At 42.9% G+C, this 14,446-nt stretch overlaps 1 protein-coding gene across 1 annotated transcript in view; it reads right to left on the bottom strand.

Annotated features, from left to right (window-relative positions):
- The window catches only part of sec23a (Sec23 homolog A, coat complex II component), a 42,310-nt gene extending 28,706 nt beyond the window's left edge, over positions 1–13,604 (bottom strand). Inside the window, exons 1-12 of the mRNA XM_083792598.1 lie at positions 13,492–13,604; positions 10,470–10,692; positions 8,085–8,142; positions 7,875–7,961; positions 7,506–7,742; positions 6,475–6,551; positions 4,607–4,751; positions 3,839–3,997; positions 3,446–3,561; positions 2,581–2,704; positions 1,895–1,975; positions 944–1,033 (exon numbers count right to left, since the gene is read on the bottom strand). Of these exons, the coding sequence (XP_083648724.1) occupies positions 944–1,033; positions 1,895–1,975; positions 2,581–2,704; positions 3,446–3,561; positions 3,839–3,997; positions 4,607–4,751; positions 6,475–6,551; positions 7,506–7,742; positions 7,875–7,961; positions 8,085–8,142; positions 10,470–10,690 (1,395 nt within the window). The 5' untranslated portion in view covers positions 10,691–10,692; positions 13,492–13,604. The remainder of the gene's footprint in view (positions 1–943; positions 1,034–1,894; positions 1,976–2,580; positions 2,705–3,445; positions 3,562–3,838; positions 3,998–4,606; positions 4,752–6,474; positions 6,552–7,505; positions 7,743–7,874; positions 7,962–8,084; positions 8,143–10,469; positions 10,693–13,491) is intronic.
- Between the last annotated feature and the right edge of the window lie 842 nt (positions 13,605–14,446).

Here is a 14,446-nt window from a genome sequence, read left to right on the forward strand (position 1 = left end):
TGTTGCTGGACCAAATGACCACAAATGACCATATTTCTTACGTCAATATTAAGAGCTAGTCATACACATACACACCACGTACTCTGGTCCCAGCAGATCAGGCACAATTTGCTATTTTATTTTTTACTGATTATGTATATAGTATACGTATGACTAGCTCTAAATGATGACGTAAGAAATATATATAGTATATAGGCATATACTATATATGTATACATATATACTCTATACTCTATACTGTATAAAGTGTGTAGTTGTAAGTTGATTAGCGGTATACTGTGGTTACTTTGCGCCAAAAACTGTGACAGCTGTTCCGCCATTTGAGGCTTACGCAGAAAAACATCAAATCTGTGCCTGTGTTGCTGGACCAATGATGACGAAATGACCATATTTCTTACGTCATCATTTAGAGCTAGTCATACACATACACACCACGTACTCTGGTCCCAGCAGATCAGGCACAATTTTCCATTTTATTTTTTACTGATTATGTATATAGTATACGTATGACTAGCTCTAAATGATGACGTAAGAAATATGGTCATTTCGTCATCATTGGTCCAGCAACACAGGCACAGATTTGATGTTTTTCTGCGTAAGCCTCGAATGGCGGAACAGCTGTCACGACGAAGGAGACCGGGCGAAAATATTACTTGCGCGCTCTGCTTGCGCAAGTAATAAGTGCTTAAATGTGTGTTAAAGGCTATAGTGTAATACCTGGATGACTACTTCAAAGTATAGTATGTTCTTATGTTTTGTCTCGTAGTGTAATGTGTTTCACTGCCAGCCTGTTTGGTTTTTATGTTTTGTGTGGGGACTGCAGATGAAATCTTTTAATCCTCGGTGCATTTACATTGCATGCATTTGCAATGTCCATTATTATGCATTGTTCCGTTGAAATAAAGAAAGTAAAAAGTACAGTAAAAGCTATATCGTGCAATACCTGGTTGACGACTTCAAAGTACAGTGCCAGCGTGGTGGTTGGGTCCAGTCCACAGATCTTCCACTGGCATGTTCCTCCAGTTCCGATCTCCTGCAACAAACAAAACCAAACGTTTTACAACCACATCTCCACACTGCAATGAGCCACAATGCGTCAGGCCTCTCAACCGCTCCACAGCTGCTCTAAAATCCACTGCAAAGCACTTGGGATGCAGTGCTCAACTATTACCATGACAAGAATACTTTCTGCCTGTGCATTGTGCACAGCCAAGGAAGTTGCTGTGCAAACGCATGGCCGGTACCGAATGGTACGTGTTGCGGTACTCGTTTTAAAGTGATTTGTAAAGGCCTTCCGCATAAACAGGACGACAAGGAGTGCTCCCCTTATACCTTACCACAGGAAACAAAGTCGCGGACAGTAATACATCCAAGGAAAAATGCAGGAGCGTACACCTGCCCTTCTTGTTCCATTCCTAAGCCAATAATGCTGCTGCTCTGACAAAACTCTGTCTAATCACTAATCAGCACAACTGAATACTGATGATATTTCTAATGTGATCAAGCAGTTCTCAAATCTTCTATTAACGGCTAGGTGTGCTGTCATGCTCATTTCAGCACGGACGGATAACCTATTTCAACCAACGTTCTCTGAGACACAGGGGCCTTTAGCGTTGAGGGACACACATGTATTATCGTACAGTAACTTACGTTCTCTGAGACACAGGGGCCTTTAGCGTTGAGGGACACACATGTTTACTTTATCTCCTCAGTGTTTGGGTCGGGACATGTAGGACTGTATCATGTGTCTGCTGTCTGCGTGCATGCTCATCAGGCAGAAATACAGTACGTTCAGTTCACGTTCAGCCGAAATAGGAACGCGTTCGTGAACTATCGTTCATTGAACGCGTTCCGGTACAACACTGCACACGTGTATTATCGTACAGTAACTTACGTTCTCTGAGACACAGGGGCCTTTAGCGTTGAGGGACACACATGGCCCGATGGCTCCTGAGATCTTGATCTCTCTGGATGTCTGGATGGTGGACACAAACAAAGAGTCGGTCAGCATCAACAGAGGGAGGAGGAGGTGATTTTGAGACCAAAAGAAAAATAATCCACGATAGTGCTGCACGATTCTTGCCCAAATGTGAATCTGGATTTTCCTCCCTAAGATTTGCTGAGGAACACGGATTCTCACGGAGGATTCTCACACGATTCTCAGTTATTCCATGAAAATATTTGTTGTCTTCAGTCTGTAGTCGCTGGAACATTCACATTCACATTCAAAATGTGGCACCTGGAGCCATGCTGTAACTACTGTGGCTTTAAACAGACAACATCAAAGTGCTTGACTTAAATCTCTCTTAAAGTCTCTCAAAACATAAAGAGTAAATAAAATGAATAGGACGCGATCTTTATTTGATTAAATGTGCAGCACTAATCCACGACCATTCTCTTGCTGTCGGGCAGAATCCTCACATCTCCATATTTCGACTTTTGTCATAAGTTAATGCCCAACTTTGTCATACTACAGCGTCACAGAAAAGTAGCCAAATAAATTTGCGTCTCAACAAGTTTTCTCACAGAAAAAAGGACGGACACGTAACATGAGAGAGAGACCTTCACATTACATCAGACCTTTATTTCCATTGTTCCAGCGAAGGCCATCTTAAAGGCTCCCTGAACGTCTTTGGTGAAAACTCTCTGGAAGGTTTGTTTAAAGAGCGACGTGTTGAAGGAGTCTGCCATGACCATGTACCCTCTGAACACACACACACACACACACACACACACACACACACACACACACACACACACACACACAATTAGATTATCTACTCAAAATGGTTATACATGGATACAATACAATGGATATCTACCTGTATGTAACTCAACTTGCGATATTAGGTTCACGATACGATGTCTCACGATTTTTTAAACAAAACTATTTTCCAGACAAATGACCGAATAATCTATTTTTTTAATTAGTATTTCTCTTACACAAATCCAATTTTTAATACTGTAGCAAATGACAGGAAACCTTTTTTTAACCGTTTTTTTAACATAATGCATCACGATACATATAAAAAAAAAAAAACACTCATTCGGGCTAAAAACGGCCATAGCCCTAATGTGATGACCTCATCACATTTGTGAAGATGGCTATGGCTGTTTTTAGCCCAAGGAGTGTTTTTCGTGCAAAACAAATGCTTGCAATCGATTCAGAATCATGAATAACCCCAAGTTTGAAATGTCACATGCTACTTAAAGCATAAGTCAAATTTGAAAATCTTGCCTTATATAGGTTTTCAATGGCTAAACACCTGAATTTACCATGATCCAAAATGTATATAATAATCATGTTATTTGGATGACCCTAAGTAAGGATCATTAAAAAAATCTTGAACGATTACTATTGCAATTTATTTTGGGTCAAATCTTAGATTGACTGGCCTATATATCGATACATGTCTACAACTACCCAGTATGATTAGATATCTACCCAGTGTGATTGGAGCAGCATTTCATCTCCAACAGGCCGGTCTGGTCCAGAGCACAGGCGTAGATGTCAATGATGTGGCCGTTGGTCGACGCTCTGTTGGCCAATGCCTCGTAGTGCTGGAGAACACACACACACACACACACACACACACACACACACACACACACACACACACACACACACACACACCCTTATTCGAACCTACCACTTATTTGGGTTTCACTTCTCATTTAGTGACATGGTTTATCCTCTTTTGAGGTTGAAACACAAAGTGAAATAACATTAAAACTAAAAGCAGTTGAAAATAAATAGATAAAAATAAAAGAAAGTAATGAATTAATACTCAATTCTTGTCCTCTTTGACACACACACGCCTCTCTCTCCAGTCCTCACCTTGGTTGCCTTTTTCATGAACTTGGCGCCGTCCTTCTCGATGTCGTGCCAGGAGCGGATGGGCGTCTTGAGCTCGTCTCCCACCACCATGCCGGGGCCCTGGGTGGCCGGGCCCCCGATGAACGTCATGATGCGAGAGCCCGTGTTGGGGAACGTACACTGAGGAAGAGCGTTGCAGTGGGGGATTAGATCTGTGATGGCGTCACGACAAACAAGATCATCACCTCCTTGAAAAGGTATAGACTGATTCGAGTAACTGAGAAAATGAGCAACTTCCATTGAAAATGTCAACTTACTCACTTAATGAGTAAGTGAGGGTGTTCTGTGCCCTCTCCAGATATCGTATAGCTTTATACCAGGGGTCCTCAACTAGAAATTAAGAAGGTCCACAAATATTTTTTTGAATAAGACCGAGGTCCGGTCCCATGCGCGGCGTCCATCGGAGAGCGGGGCTCTATGCCCGTTTAGTATGGTCAAGCCAAGCTTATACAAATCAGATCCCCTTCCAACCAACCAATAATGGGGAGCAGAGTGCAGGCCTGGAGTGGAACTCCAAATCAGGCCGGGAGTTATACGCCCTGGCAGGCCACACTGTGCGCGCGCACAGCGCACGCCAGAATTTTGGGGGACCTTGGGGGACATTTTGGGGGCCTTTGCAGCAATTTCACATGATTCTCACTTTTTTTTTTTTTGGGTGGTCCGCAAAGAGGTGACCGGACCGCGGTCCGCCAGTTGAGTACCCCTGCTTTATACTATGAGTTAACCTACCTCCAGTAGGCCTACAGCGATGGACAGGGCCACACCCAGAGAGCGCAGCGGTCTTTTGCCCTGGGTGACGGGCCAGGGGTCTCGCTGCAGCTCCCCCAACAGGTCAGTGAGGTTCATGTCCACTTTCTGGACCGGCTGCAGGAACCTGAGAACAGTCACGATAGAACATTGCAGTCGGAGTGGAATGGCTTTACACAGCTTTTGTCCCCACACGTCTCACATTTGCCATTGACAATGAAAGGAGGAATTACGGTAGGTCATATGTGCCTCAAAATATGACGTAAATTTGTGGTAACACAAACACAAAATTCCATTGACAATGATAATTATGACAATGTATGTCATAATTATGTAGACGAGCAAATCGGCTAACCAATCACAAATTCAGTTGTTCATGAGATGATGTATGATGATGATGTATAATGATAAGAGCGCCCCTCATTTCACAAAGGTGTGATTTGGAAAGCCTGTCTGAAACGGAAGCCTGTGTGTTTCTGAACCAATCAGAGCGTTGCATCCCTTCAGGCTATGAGACGTGGCTCCGCTGCATCCGCCACACGTGGAGTGTGTTTGTTTACAACTGAGAGACAGATGGCCAGCGAAGCACATTTGCTACTACGTGGCTTATTTCTAACCTACAGTATTATTATAATAACTCCGTTTTTTTTTACAGCCCTCTGTGAATACATTGCAGTGATCAAGTACTGGACAGTGACATGCAGCACACATCTTATCTGTTCGGTCATATCAGGTGATCAATGTTGGAATCACAGCCCTTTTTATAGTTGCAACATTTTCCCAGATAGGCTGTCCACACCCTGAACTTTGATCTCAAATGTGTCATTTCATTGTGAATCCAATGCACTGAGCGCAGAGGGAGGATTAGAGAGCCTATTTTACCAACACAATAACGCGGCCAATGCTGGCCCTGGGTAAAAAATAAATAAAATACATACATGGATGCACCTGGGACGTATCCTCAGTGATGTATCCCAAGGTCATCGGGGTTTCGGGTCTCCCAACATCATACCCCTCACTCAGGTGACCCAGCCAGGGTGATCAAGTCCCGACTTACATCCCAGTAGCTACCCTCGATCAGTCCCATTAGGGAAAAACCAGGGCCACACAATCCGTTCCTCCTGAACTACTCTGCCGGGACTGGGAGGTACCATTCTGGCGCGTGGAAGGACTAGGCTCTGTGGGTTGACTCCTGTCCGGGCCCCTCCTACGTCTCACCAGGTCCACTCCTTATTTAGGAATGGTGGATTCTCGTGCCGCAACGGTTCAGCCGGCTCCACCTTGCACTTGGTGGTGCCGTAGGCTCCGCTTGAGGCTTGAATGGCCCTCCTTAAGGCCTCACCGTGGGTTTGTTGGGCTTCTTTCTCACGGAAGACACAGGCTGGGGCGCCAACCCATACTGCTCCATACTGTAATAATTATCCCCGAACTACCCGATCAATGTGTCGCTTCGAAGTGCGAAATACGTCAGCAGGGATGTCCCGATCACGTTTTTGTGCTCCCGAGCCGATCATTTGAATTTGAGTGTCTGCCAATACCGATTTTGATATTCTTATAGAAGGTCTTATGCCATATCACAATAGTAATAGTAATATCATGATGGATATCATTTTCATACTAGTAAGGATGTCACGATCACGTTTTTGTTTTGTTTTGCTCCAGATCATTTGAAAATGACACGATCTGCCTGATGATCTGATTACGTGATCGGATCATCCCTAGTCGTCACTTGTCAGTGCAAGTGTAGCAGTAGTGGCTCAGAGCTTCTACCTGGTGACCAAAGCCTAATATCTCCCCCTGACCAAGGGGGAATTCCCCTTTAGGCTAGTGGGTAAGGTGTTGTGTTTTACCTGTTAGAGAGGGGCTGCTGGGGGGGCTGTGGTCCTCCTCTTCCCTGGGCTGGTGGTTTGGTTAGACCCAACATCTCCTACACACAAGACAATCAAACACACATTACAATAGTATCAACAGGTCCAAGTAAACAGCATTTTCTCAATTAGTATTAGTCCAGGTATTAATGTGTTGGTCTACCTGAGGTGGCAGTAGGACTACTACACCTGGTACACCTGGACTACAATATTGGAGCGTAATAAATACAAAGTTTCTGTTTGGCATTTAGGCTGTAAATTACTGACAGTGACCGGTACCAATAATCAATATATATATATTTTTTACAGAAGAAATAGTGATCTACAATCTCTCTAACACATCATGATCCGACATGTTGTCAGCTTGCTACAGATAAATATTGTGAAAATAGCAGAGGTTTGCCTTTTTCTGAGGTAATATGGCCCCTGTTCCACCAAAAGGTTCTAGAACTGGTTCCGTTCTAGATTCTTGGAACCTTTGGTGCTTTCACGGAACCCATTTTTTGGTTCCAGTACCAAACCAATTAATTTTTGGTGGAAACGCTCTAAATTCTAAACCAGTGTTTTTCAACTGGCAGCCCGCGGGCCAAATGCGGGGACCCCGACTAGTTTGGGAAGCACCGTACTACCTGGATCTGTTTGGCGTTGAGGTCCTTGGTTCCTCGTTAAACACCTACCTGGATCTGTTTGGCGTTGAGGTCCTCGGTTCCTCGTTAAACACCTACCTGGATCTGTTTGGCGTTGAGGTCCTTGGTTCCTCGTTAAACACCTACCTGGATCTGTTTGGCGTTGAGGTCCTCGGTTCCTCGTTAGACACCTACCTGGATCTGTTTGGCGTTGAGGTCCTTGGTTCCTCGTTAAACACCTACCTGGATCTGTTTGGCGTTGAGGTCCTTGGTTCCTCGTTAAACACCTACCTGGATCTGTTTGCCGTTGAGGTCCTCGGTTCCTCGTTAGACACCTACCTGGATCTGTTTGGCGTTGAGGTCCTTGGTTCCTCATTAGACACCTACCTGGATCTGTTTGGCGTTGAGGTCCTTGGTTCCTCGGAACACGTAGCTCTTGGAGATGCCCTCGCAGCCCAGCTCGTGGACCTGGATCATGCGTCCGAAGGTGATGAGGCCCACCAGGGCAGCAGGGGGCAGCAGAGACAGGGACATCTGCAGGGACTCCTTCAGCGCCTGCAGGTCCTCGTCCTCCATGCAGGTGTCCACCACGTACAGGAAGACCAGGGGCATCTGGGGGCCACGCTGAGAGACAGACAGGCAGGCAGACAGAGATTTGATTTTTGAAACCTGGCCTGTGTTCAAATCGCATTGTACATTACATGGAGATTACACCACAGTACATGGTTTCATTAATAACAATAACAAAGTATTTACCTGTACAACGTATTCTATAGTGGAGAACTGAGGCAGCAGCTCAGCTGGCTGGTTCACCTCAGAAATACCTGCATATGTCGGAGGAAACTGGACACACACACACAAGATTACCCCAAGTTTTTAATATATTATAAAGTGTCCATTTAGATTTCAAAGCTGTGTGTGTGTGTGTGTGTGTGTGTGTGTGTGTGTGTGCATGAAAGTCTCTACCTGGTTTCTTTGATAACAAAAGTTACAGGCCCACAGCTTGGTTCTGTAGTCCACCTGACTATAAAGACACACAAAGAGAGAGACGCTCAATTAAAATACACTATCATCTTGTCATGGAGAACAAAGAGAAATAGTTACTTTCAACGTCCACAAAACAAATCCACACAACAGAACAACATCAAGAATCAGAATCATGATCAATCAAATGATTCAAATCAGAGAGAGATACGTCGATAGAAACCCTCCCTTTATTCGGCAATGCCACTTTGGCAGAAACGGAAAGAATCTGCTTTGTTTGCATTGGTTTAAGTGGACTTTGAGAAGTGTTTCACTGTGCAGCGTCAGCGAGGAGACTTTTGGTTTTGGATGATCAATTTCTAATCAGCAGAGTAACTATTTAAGATATCTCTCCCACCAATACTTGGAGTTGCATCATGGCAAGGTAACCAACTACACCAGTGGTTCTCAAAGTGGGGTCCTTGGGGGGTTCCAGGGGGTCCCCAGCAAAAGCAGTCGGTTCAATACTTCAATGCTGCAATATGTTTCAGCTATTTTCACAATAATAATAATAATACATACAATTACCATTTTATATAATATTATTAATATTATAAAAATCACAATAACCACTTACATATATCCATGTAGTCCATTCAAAAATAACAGATCTACAAGCTCACAGCGTGTCACAACTGCTATTTTCGAAAGATATATACATTTTGAATAATTTGGATAATTTAACATAAATCTATTCTGGGCGTCCTTCACTGGCACAAAACATTTTCAGATGGGGGTCCACGGCCAAATACATATCGATTTGGGGTTCCACGGAAGAGTTTGAGAACCACTGCACTACGCAACCCAAAGCTGTGTGTTTTACCAGCCATTCCCTTTCTAAGAGAGAGGAGTCACTTTAATCAGTGATTTAATCCCAGTTGCCTTCAACAAACAACAGCAAGAGATAGTTACAGTGTCTCTCTACAGGAGGTGAGCCAAGGCATCTACAACAGTGGTTTTCAACCCTGTTCATATCAAGGTACATTATTTATTCGGGATTTGAGCCACAGTCATTTGATGACATTTAGGCTCTCAGACCTAAGACTTTGAATATTTTGTTATCATTGGTTGATTTTGTCCACAGTTCCATGCTGTATTGATGTGCTACCATTAACATAGGTGAGACAACAGGCACAAGCGTTGATCAGAATAACAATTATTCTACATCCTCCAATTGTGTAAGACATCTTGTAAATTAAGTAAGCAGATGTTTAACAGTAGTTTAACTATCTAATGGTTCAAATCTATCTATAATGGTCCATTGTATTTTAGCTGGGGACTACAGCTAAGGACCACAGGCTGAGAACCACTGATCTGGAACAAGGGTCTCTGAGACTAATCTTGCGAGCCCCGATCAACGCCAGATTTGTTGAAATGTCTCCTCACATAATATGAAAAATCCATTGAGACCATTAGGGTTTTATGGCTGATCTAAAAGGGAGATTGTAAATCGGCTATTTTTGCTGCGCAACATGATGCTTCCATAGAAGACTTTTTGAGCGGAGATAGTCCCTCCTATGCACAGCTTTTATAGCACAGAATGTGCTCAGCTGATTGGCTGAGTACAGATTTGCTGGGCACAGAATGTGCTGTATGATGTATGATAAGATCACATGAGTGTAATCTTTTTCTATTCGATCATCATTCCGATTGGAGCATCCTTTGACAGCTGTAGCAGGTTAGGATCAGTAGTTAGGATTGCGTAGCCAGCCTTCATCTGCCTTTGCAATGCAAATTCCCCCAGGCAGATTAAGTCTAGCCCCTCTCAATGCATATTGCCCCAGGCAGATTAAGTCTGGCCCCTCTCAATGCATATTACCCCAGGCAGATTAAGTCTAGCCCCTCTCAATGCATATTGCCCCAGGCAGATTAAGTCTGGCCCCTCTCAATGCATATTGCCTCAGACAGATTAAGTCTGGCCCCTCTCAATGCATATTGCCCCAGGCAGATTAAGTCTAGCCCCTCTCAATGCATATTGCCCCAGGCAGATTAAGTCTGGCCCCTCTCAATGCATATTGCCCCAGGCAGATTAAGTCTGGCCCCTCTCAATGCATATTGCCCCAGGCAGATTAAGTCTGGCCCCTCTCAATGCATATTGCCCCAGGCAGATTAAGTCTGGCCCCTCTCAATTGTGAGAGGGAGGACTTCACGGCCGAAATGGTGACAGGCAACCGGCCCAGTATGCAAATATGGGGTGGGACACTGTGAGAGAAAAAAGCCTGAGAGGGACGAGACTAATATCCAAGCAGTAATATTAGTATTGCTACGTAAGGCTAGGTGTGTGTGTGTTAGTTAGTTAGTACATTTGATGCGTATTCCTGTTCCTACCACAGCGGGTTGAGCACGGCTCTGCATGTGGCCCGACTGCAGAGGACCGGTTCGTACTGGATGGGAGGCAGGTCGGGGCGTTCCTTCAGCGGCGTGAAGAGGGCGGCCACGGGGACCACCATCCTGGTGGCCTCCAGGCGGCTGGAGGGCCACACGTTCCAGCTGAAACGCACGCCGTCCTGCTCCTCGTTCTGGGCGATGTACTCTGGGAACGTGGACATGGCTGGAGGAGAGTGGAGGACACGCGCAGTTCGGCTGAGTTTTAGTTTTCGGATACTGGACAAATATTGTGAGAAAATATATACAATTCAATTCAACTTAAATCAATGGGCTCCTCTGTGTGTGCACACACAGAATAACTCTTCCTTCCTGAGCCAACTACTGTGGCTTGAACCAGACAACATCAAAGTGATTGACTCTTAGGCCCAAACCACACCGCTGCACTCTCTTGCAACAAAACAAAACACACCAATGCAATGCAACTCCTTGTAACATGCCATTGGGAATAATGTTTGCAAGTAGTCACAACTTCACAAGGAGTTGCATGTTGCACACCCCCTGGTGTGGTTAGGGGTTAATTAAATTCTATCTTGTAGCAAAACCATAAGAGTAACTAAAATGAATTGGACAGCCAACTAGTGCTGCACTATTCTTGCTCAAATTTAGAAATGAGAATAAGGCTCTGTTCCGTTTAGTGTACAGTGGTTCTCAAACATTTTTTATCTATTGCAATGACCCCCATAACTCTGAGTCAGTGTGTACAAATGGAACCAAATGGACTCGTACACTCTCACCCGTACGGAGCCATTTGGAACCCACTCTCAACATTGAGACACACTGATGTAGCTGTAGCAGTGTTCCCAGATAGCAGCACCCTGACTGTCTGACCAGAATGGAAGTATAATCACACCTGTGAAGGAAGTAGGGAAGGGGCGCGAGTTCTTTCCAAAATGACGTGTGTCTGTGCAAGAGCCCATTTAAGTTGATTTCCAAATGACCCTCCCCTAGGGAGGTGTTGGCAGACCAATGAGCAGATGGGGGGGGATTATATCTCCACACTAGCCTTGGAGAACCTATATGAGATGAGATCTCATTTCTAAAGAATGAGCAAGAATCGGCGGTCCAAATAATTGTAGTTACCCCTATGTTTTTGCAACAAGTGAGAGACTTTAAGAGAGGTTTAAATCCAGACAAAGCACTTTGATGGTGTCTGTTTAAAGCCACAGTAGTTTGCTCCAGACAGTCCAGGTGCCACATTTTGAATTTTCAGCAACTACACACAGAATAAAGACAATAAAATATTTTCATGTCAATATATATATATATATATATATAGTATGAGAATCGTGATCTCAATTATTGTGGAGGAAAATCGAGAGCATGAATCGTGTAGCACTAGTGACTAGTCCCACTGTTCATTATACAGTATACCAGTGGATCAACTTCTCAACCTCTAGGTTGAGACCCCCACCGGCATCCCACATGACAGTGACAATCATCAATGATTGTGCTTGACCAAACTGGTCAAACAATGGCCAAATAAGAAGAAGAAAGAGGCAAATATTGTGAGAATAGCCAATCTACCTAAAGCTCACAACGCCTCGCAAAATAATATGTTGAACCAAGTCAAACTAAATATCATGCCTCAACTCCTACAATTCCAACGTGCTTATCCCCCAATCAAATTATTTTTTCTTTATTTCTCCCCAGTTCAAAATCAAATATTTTTTTGGGGGGGTTCAGTTCAAATGACTCTTTTGTGGGCCAGTTCAAAAATGATTATTTTGGGGGTCCGCAGTCCAAATCCAATTATTTTGGGGGGTCCCCAGTTCAAATATGATTATTTTGGGAGGTCCCCAGTTCATCATAATTTATTTAACTCACGACCATGATCACATGGTATGGAGCACAGATTCATAAAGGTATACAATACATTACACAATATACATACAGACATATCGAAAATATCAAATAAGATTATTTTTGGGGGTCCCCAGTTCAAATAAGATTATTTTTGGGGGTCCCCAGTTCAAATAAGATTATTTTTGGGAGTAACGGCCAGAAAAGGTTGAGAACCACAGTACATTTAGATTTAGATCTATGGTGAGTAAGATGTTTATATCTTAGTGTGCTTGATTAGAAAGAACATAACATTTTAAACCTTTTAATGACTAAGATGTTTACTCTTAGGTAAGTACACAATGGTGACTGACCAATACGTTTTTAGGCCTATATCACTATCAGTGATTTAAGAGTTAAGCTCATGATGACTAAGTTATTATACATATAACTAAGCAACACACACAAATATGAAATTACTATTTCTGCTAACTGCATCATTCATTTACTACAACTATAATACATATTTTATTGACCTATAGACTATAATTATATTGAAAAGTGAGACACATTCAATCTCTCAATACATTGCTTTACAAAGTATTTTTGCAATTTGAGCACAACAACTTGATGACGATGATGTAAAGTTTTCACACAGTCTGTTACCATTTCATTTGACACAGGAACTAAACTAAAGTCAAATTCTGATTTTAATTTCAGAGCTTGTCAATAAACCATAGGATAAAATATTAACTAGAAGTTATAGGCTATGATGTTTGGGGTCAAAATGTTTGATGCCCAGTCAACCTAGGGCAAACTAACATTCATTCTTGTTACAGACAGACAGCACACACAGTGAATGAAATAACATTATGACACTTTTACACGATAATAATTCGGGTCATTGTAAAAGTGTCTATTCATCATTCATTATCACTATAATGCTTATTTAATATAACATTATTAATGTCACCAGGAGAACTGTTAGTGTAACCTAAGCAGCTAGCCTATATCCCCAGTGCTAGCCATTTAGCTAGTCAAAAAAACTAAATCATCATTTTTATCTAGACTTGACATTTCTAAATGAGACCTTCACATGGCCATGGAGACACAGCCTCTCCTCCAGCCATAAGTCATAACTTACAGGGTTAAAAATCACACCGACAAGAGAGTCAATATTTACCTGATATTTCAAAGTGCTCCACTCCACTGACTCCACTCTCTCTCTCTCTCTCAGTCAGTCACTCAGTTCTCTGCTCTCTCTACCCCCATAGACCAAACACACTGATGAGGAACACAGGGAACCTTTTACCTTGAAATTAGGTAGGCAGGCCAGACCGCACCCGGCAGCATGGTATCCATTAAAATCAATTCAATTTAAAAAATAAATCAATCAAATCTCAATAAATGTATCAATTTACCTAAGTAAATACTCAGACCTACGTCTATACTCTTGCTTGCTTTTAGTTGAGCTTGTAAAAGCTTGTTGCATACTTCTATAAGTGCTATTACCGGTATATTATTTGAATATTATATAATAGTTGTTTATGCCTTTGTTTTCTTTTTTTGTCCCTCTAATGCTCTCTAAAGCAGCTACTGCAATTTCATGTCATGAAAAGTAGCTTACCGGTAATTTAGTTTAGTTAATATTATTCTAACGTGTCTGTGACGCAGTGCTGCCTTCAACAGAAGCAGGGTAAAATAGAATACCTCCCGCCGCCCACTGACAACGCAGCAAAACAAGATGGCGGCTGAGCCACGTAGGAGAGAGGGGGCGTGGTCACCCGGCGGCCCAAATACCATACATACACCTCCCCCCTCCCCCCATCATACATACCACAGTATGCAAACTCTATGGAAATAGGTGACATTGTTTTCATACCAAAAACCTTAGTATGTACTACTGTAGCCTACAAAATAAATAGTATGTGAAATGCATAGTAATTTCTAATTCAACATACTTTTGTGTATGCACTATGCACTCAGAATGATGAACAATAGCACAGTGGAGTGGGTTTTCAAACTTTTTGGTAGTGTGGCAACTGGGCAAGTCAAAATCTCTGATAAACAAGCTCTTAGTAAAATACTCAAATGTCTGTAGTGTTGAAAATGGTTCATAATATGTGCATCCATCAATT

Source organism: Protomyctophum parallelum, assembly GCF_964188405.1.
Source record: "Protomyctophum parallelum genome assembly, chromosome: 20".
In the NCBI taxonomy this organism is placed as follows: domain Eukaryota; kingdom Metazoa; phylum Chordata; class Actinopteri; order Myctophiformes; family Myctophidae; genus Protomyctophum; species Protomyctophum parallelum.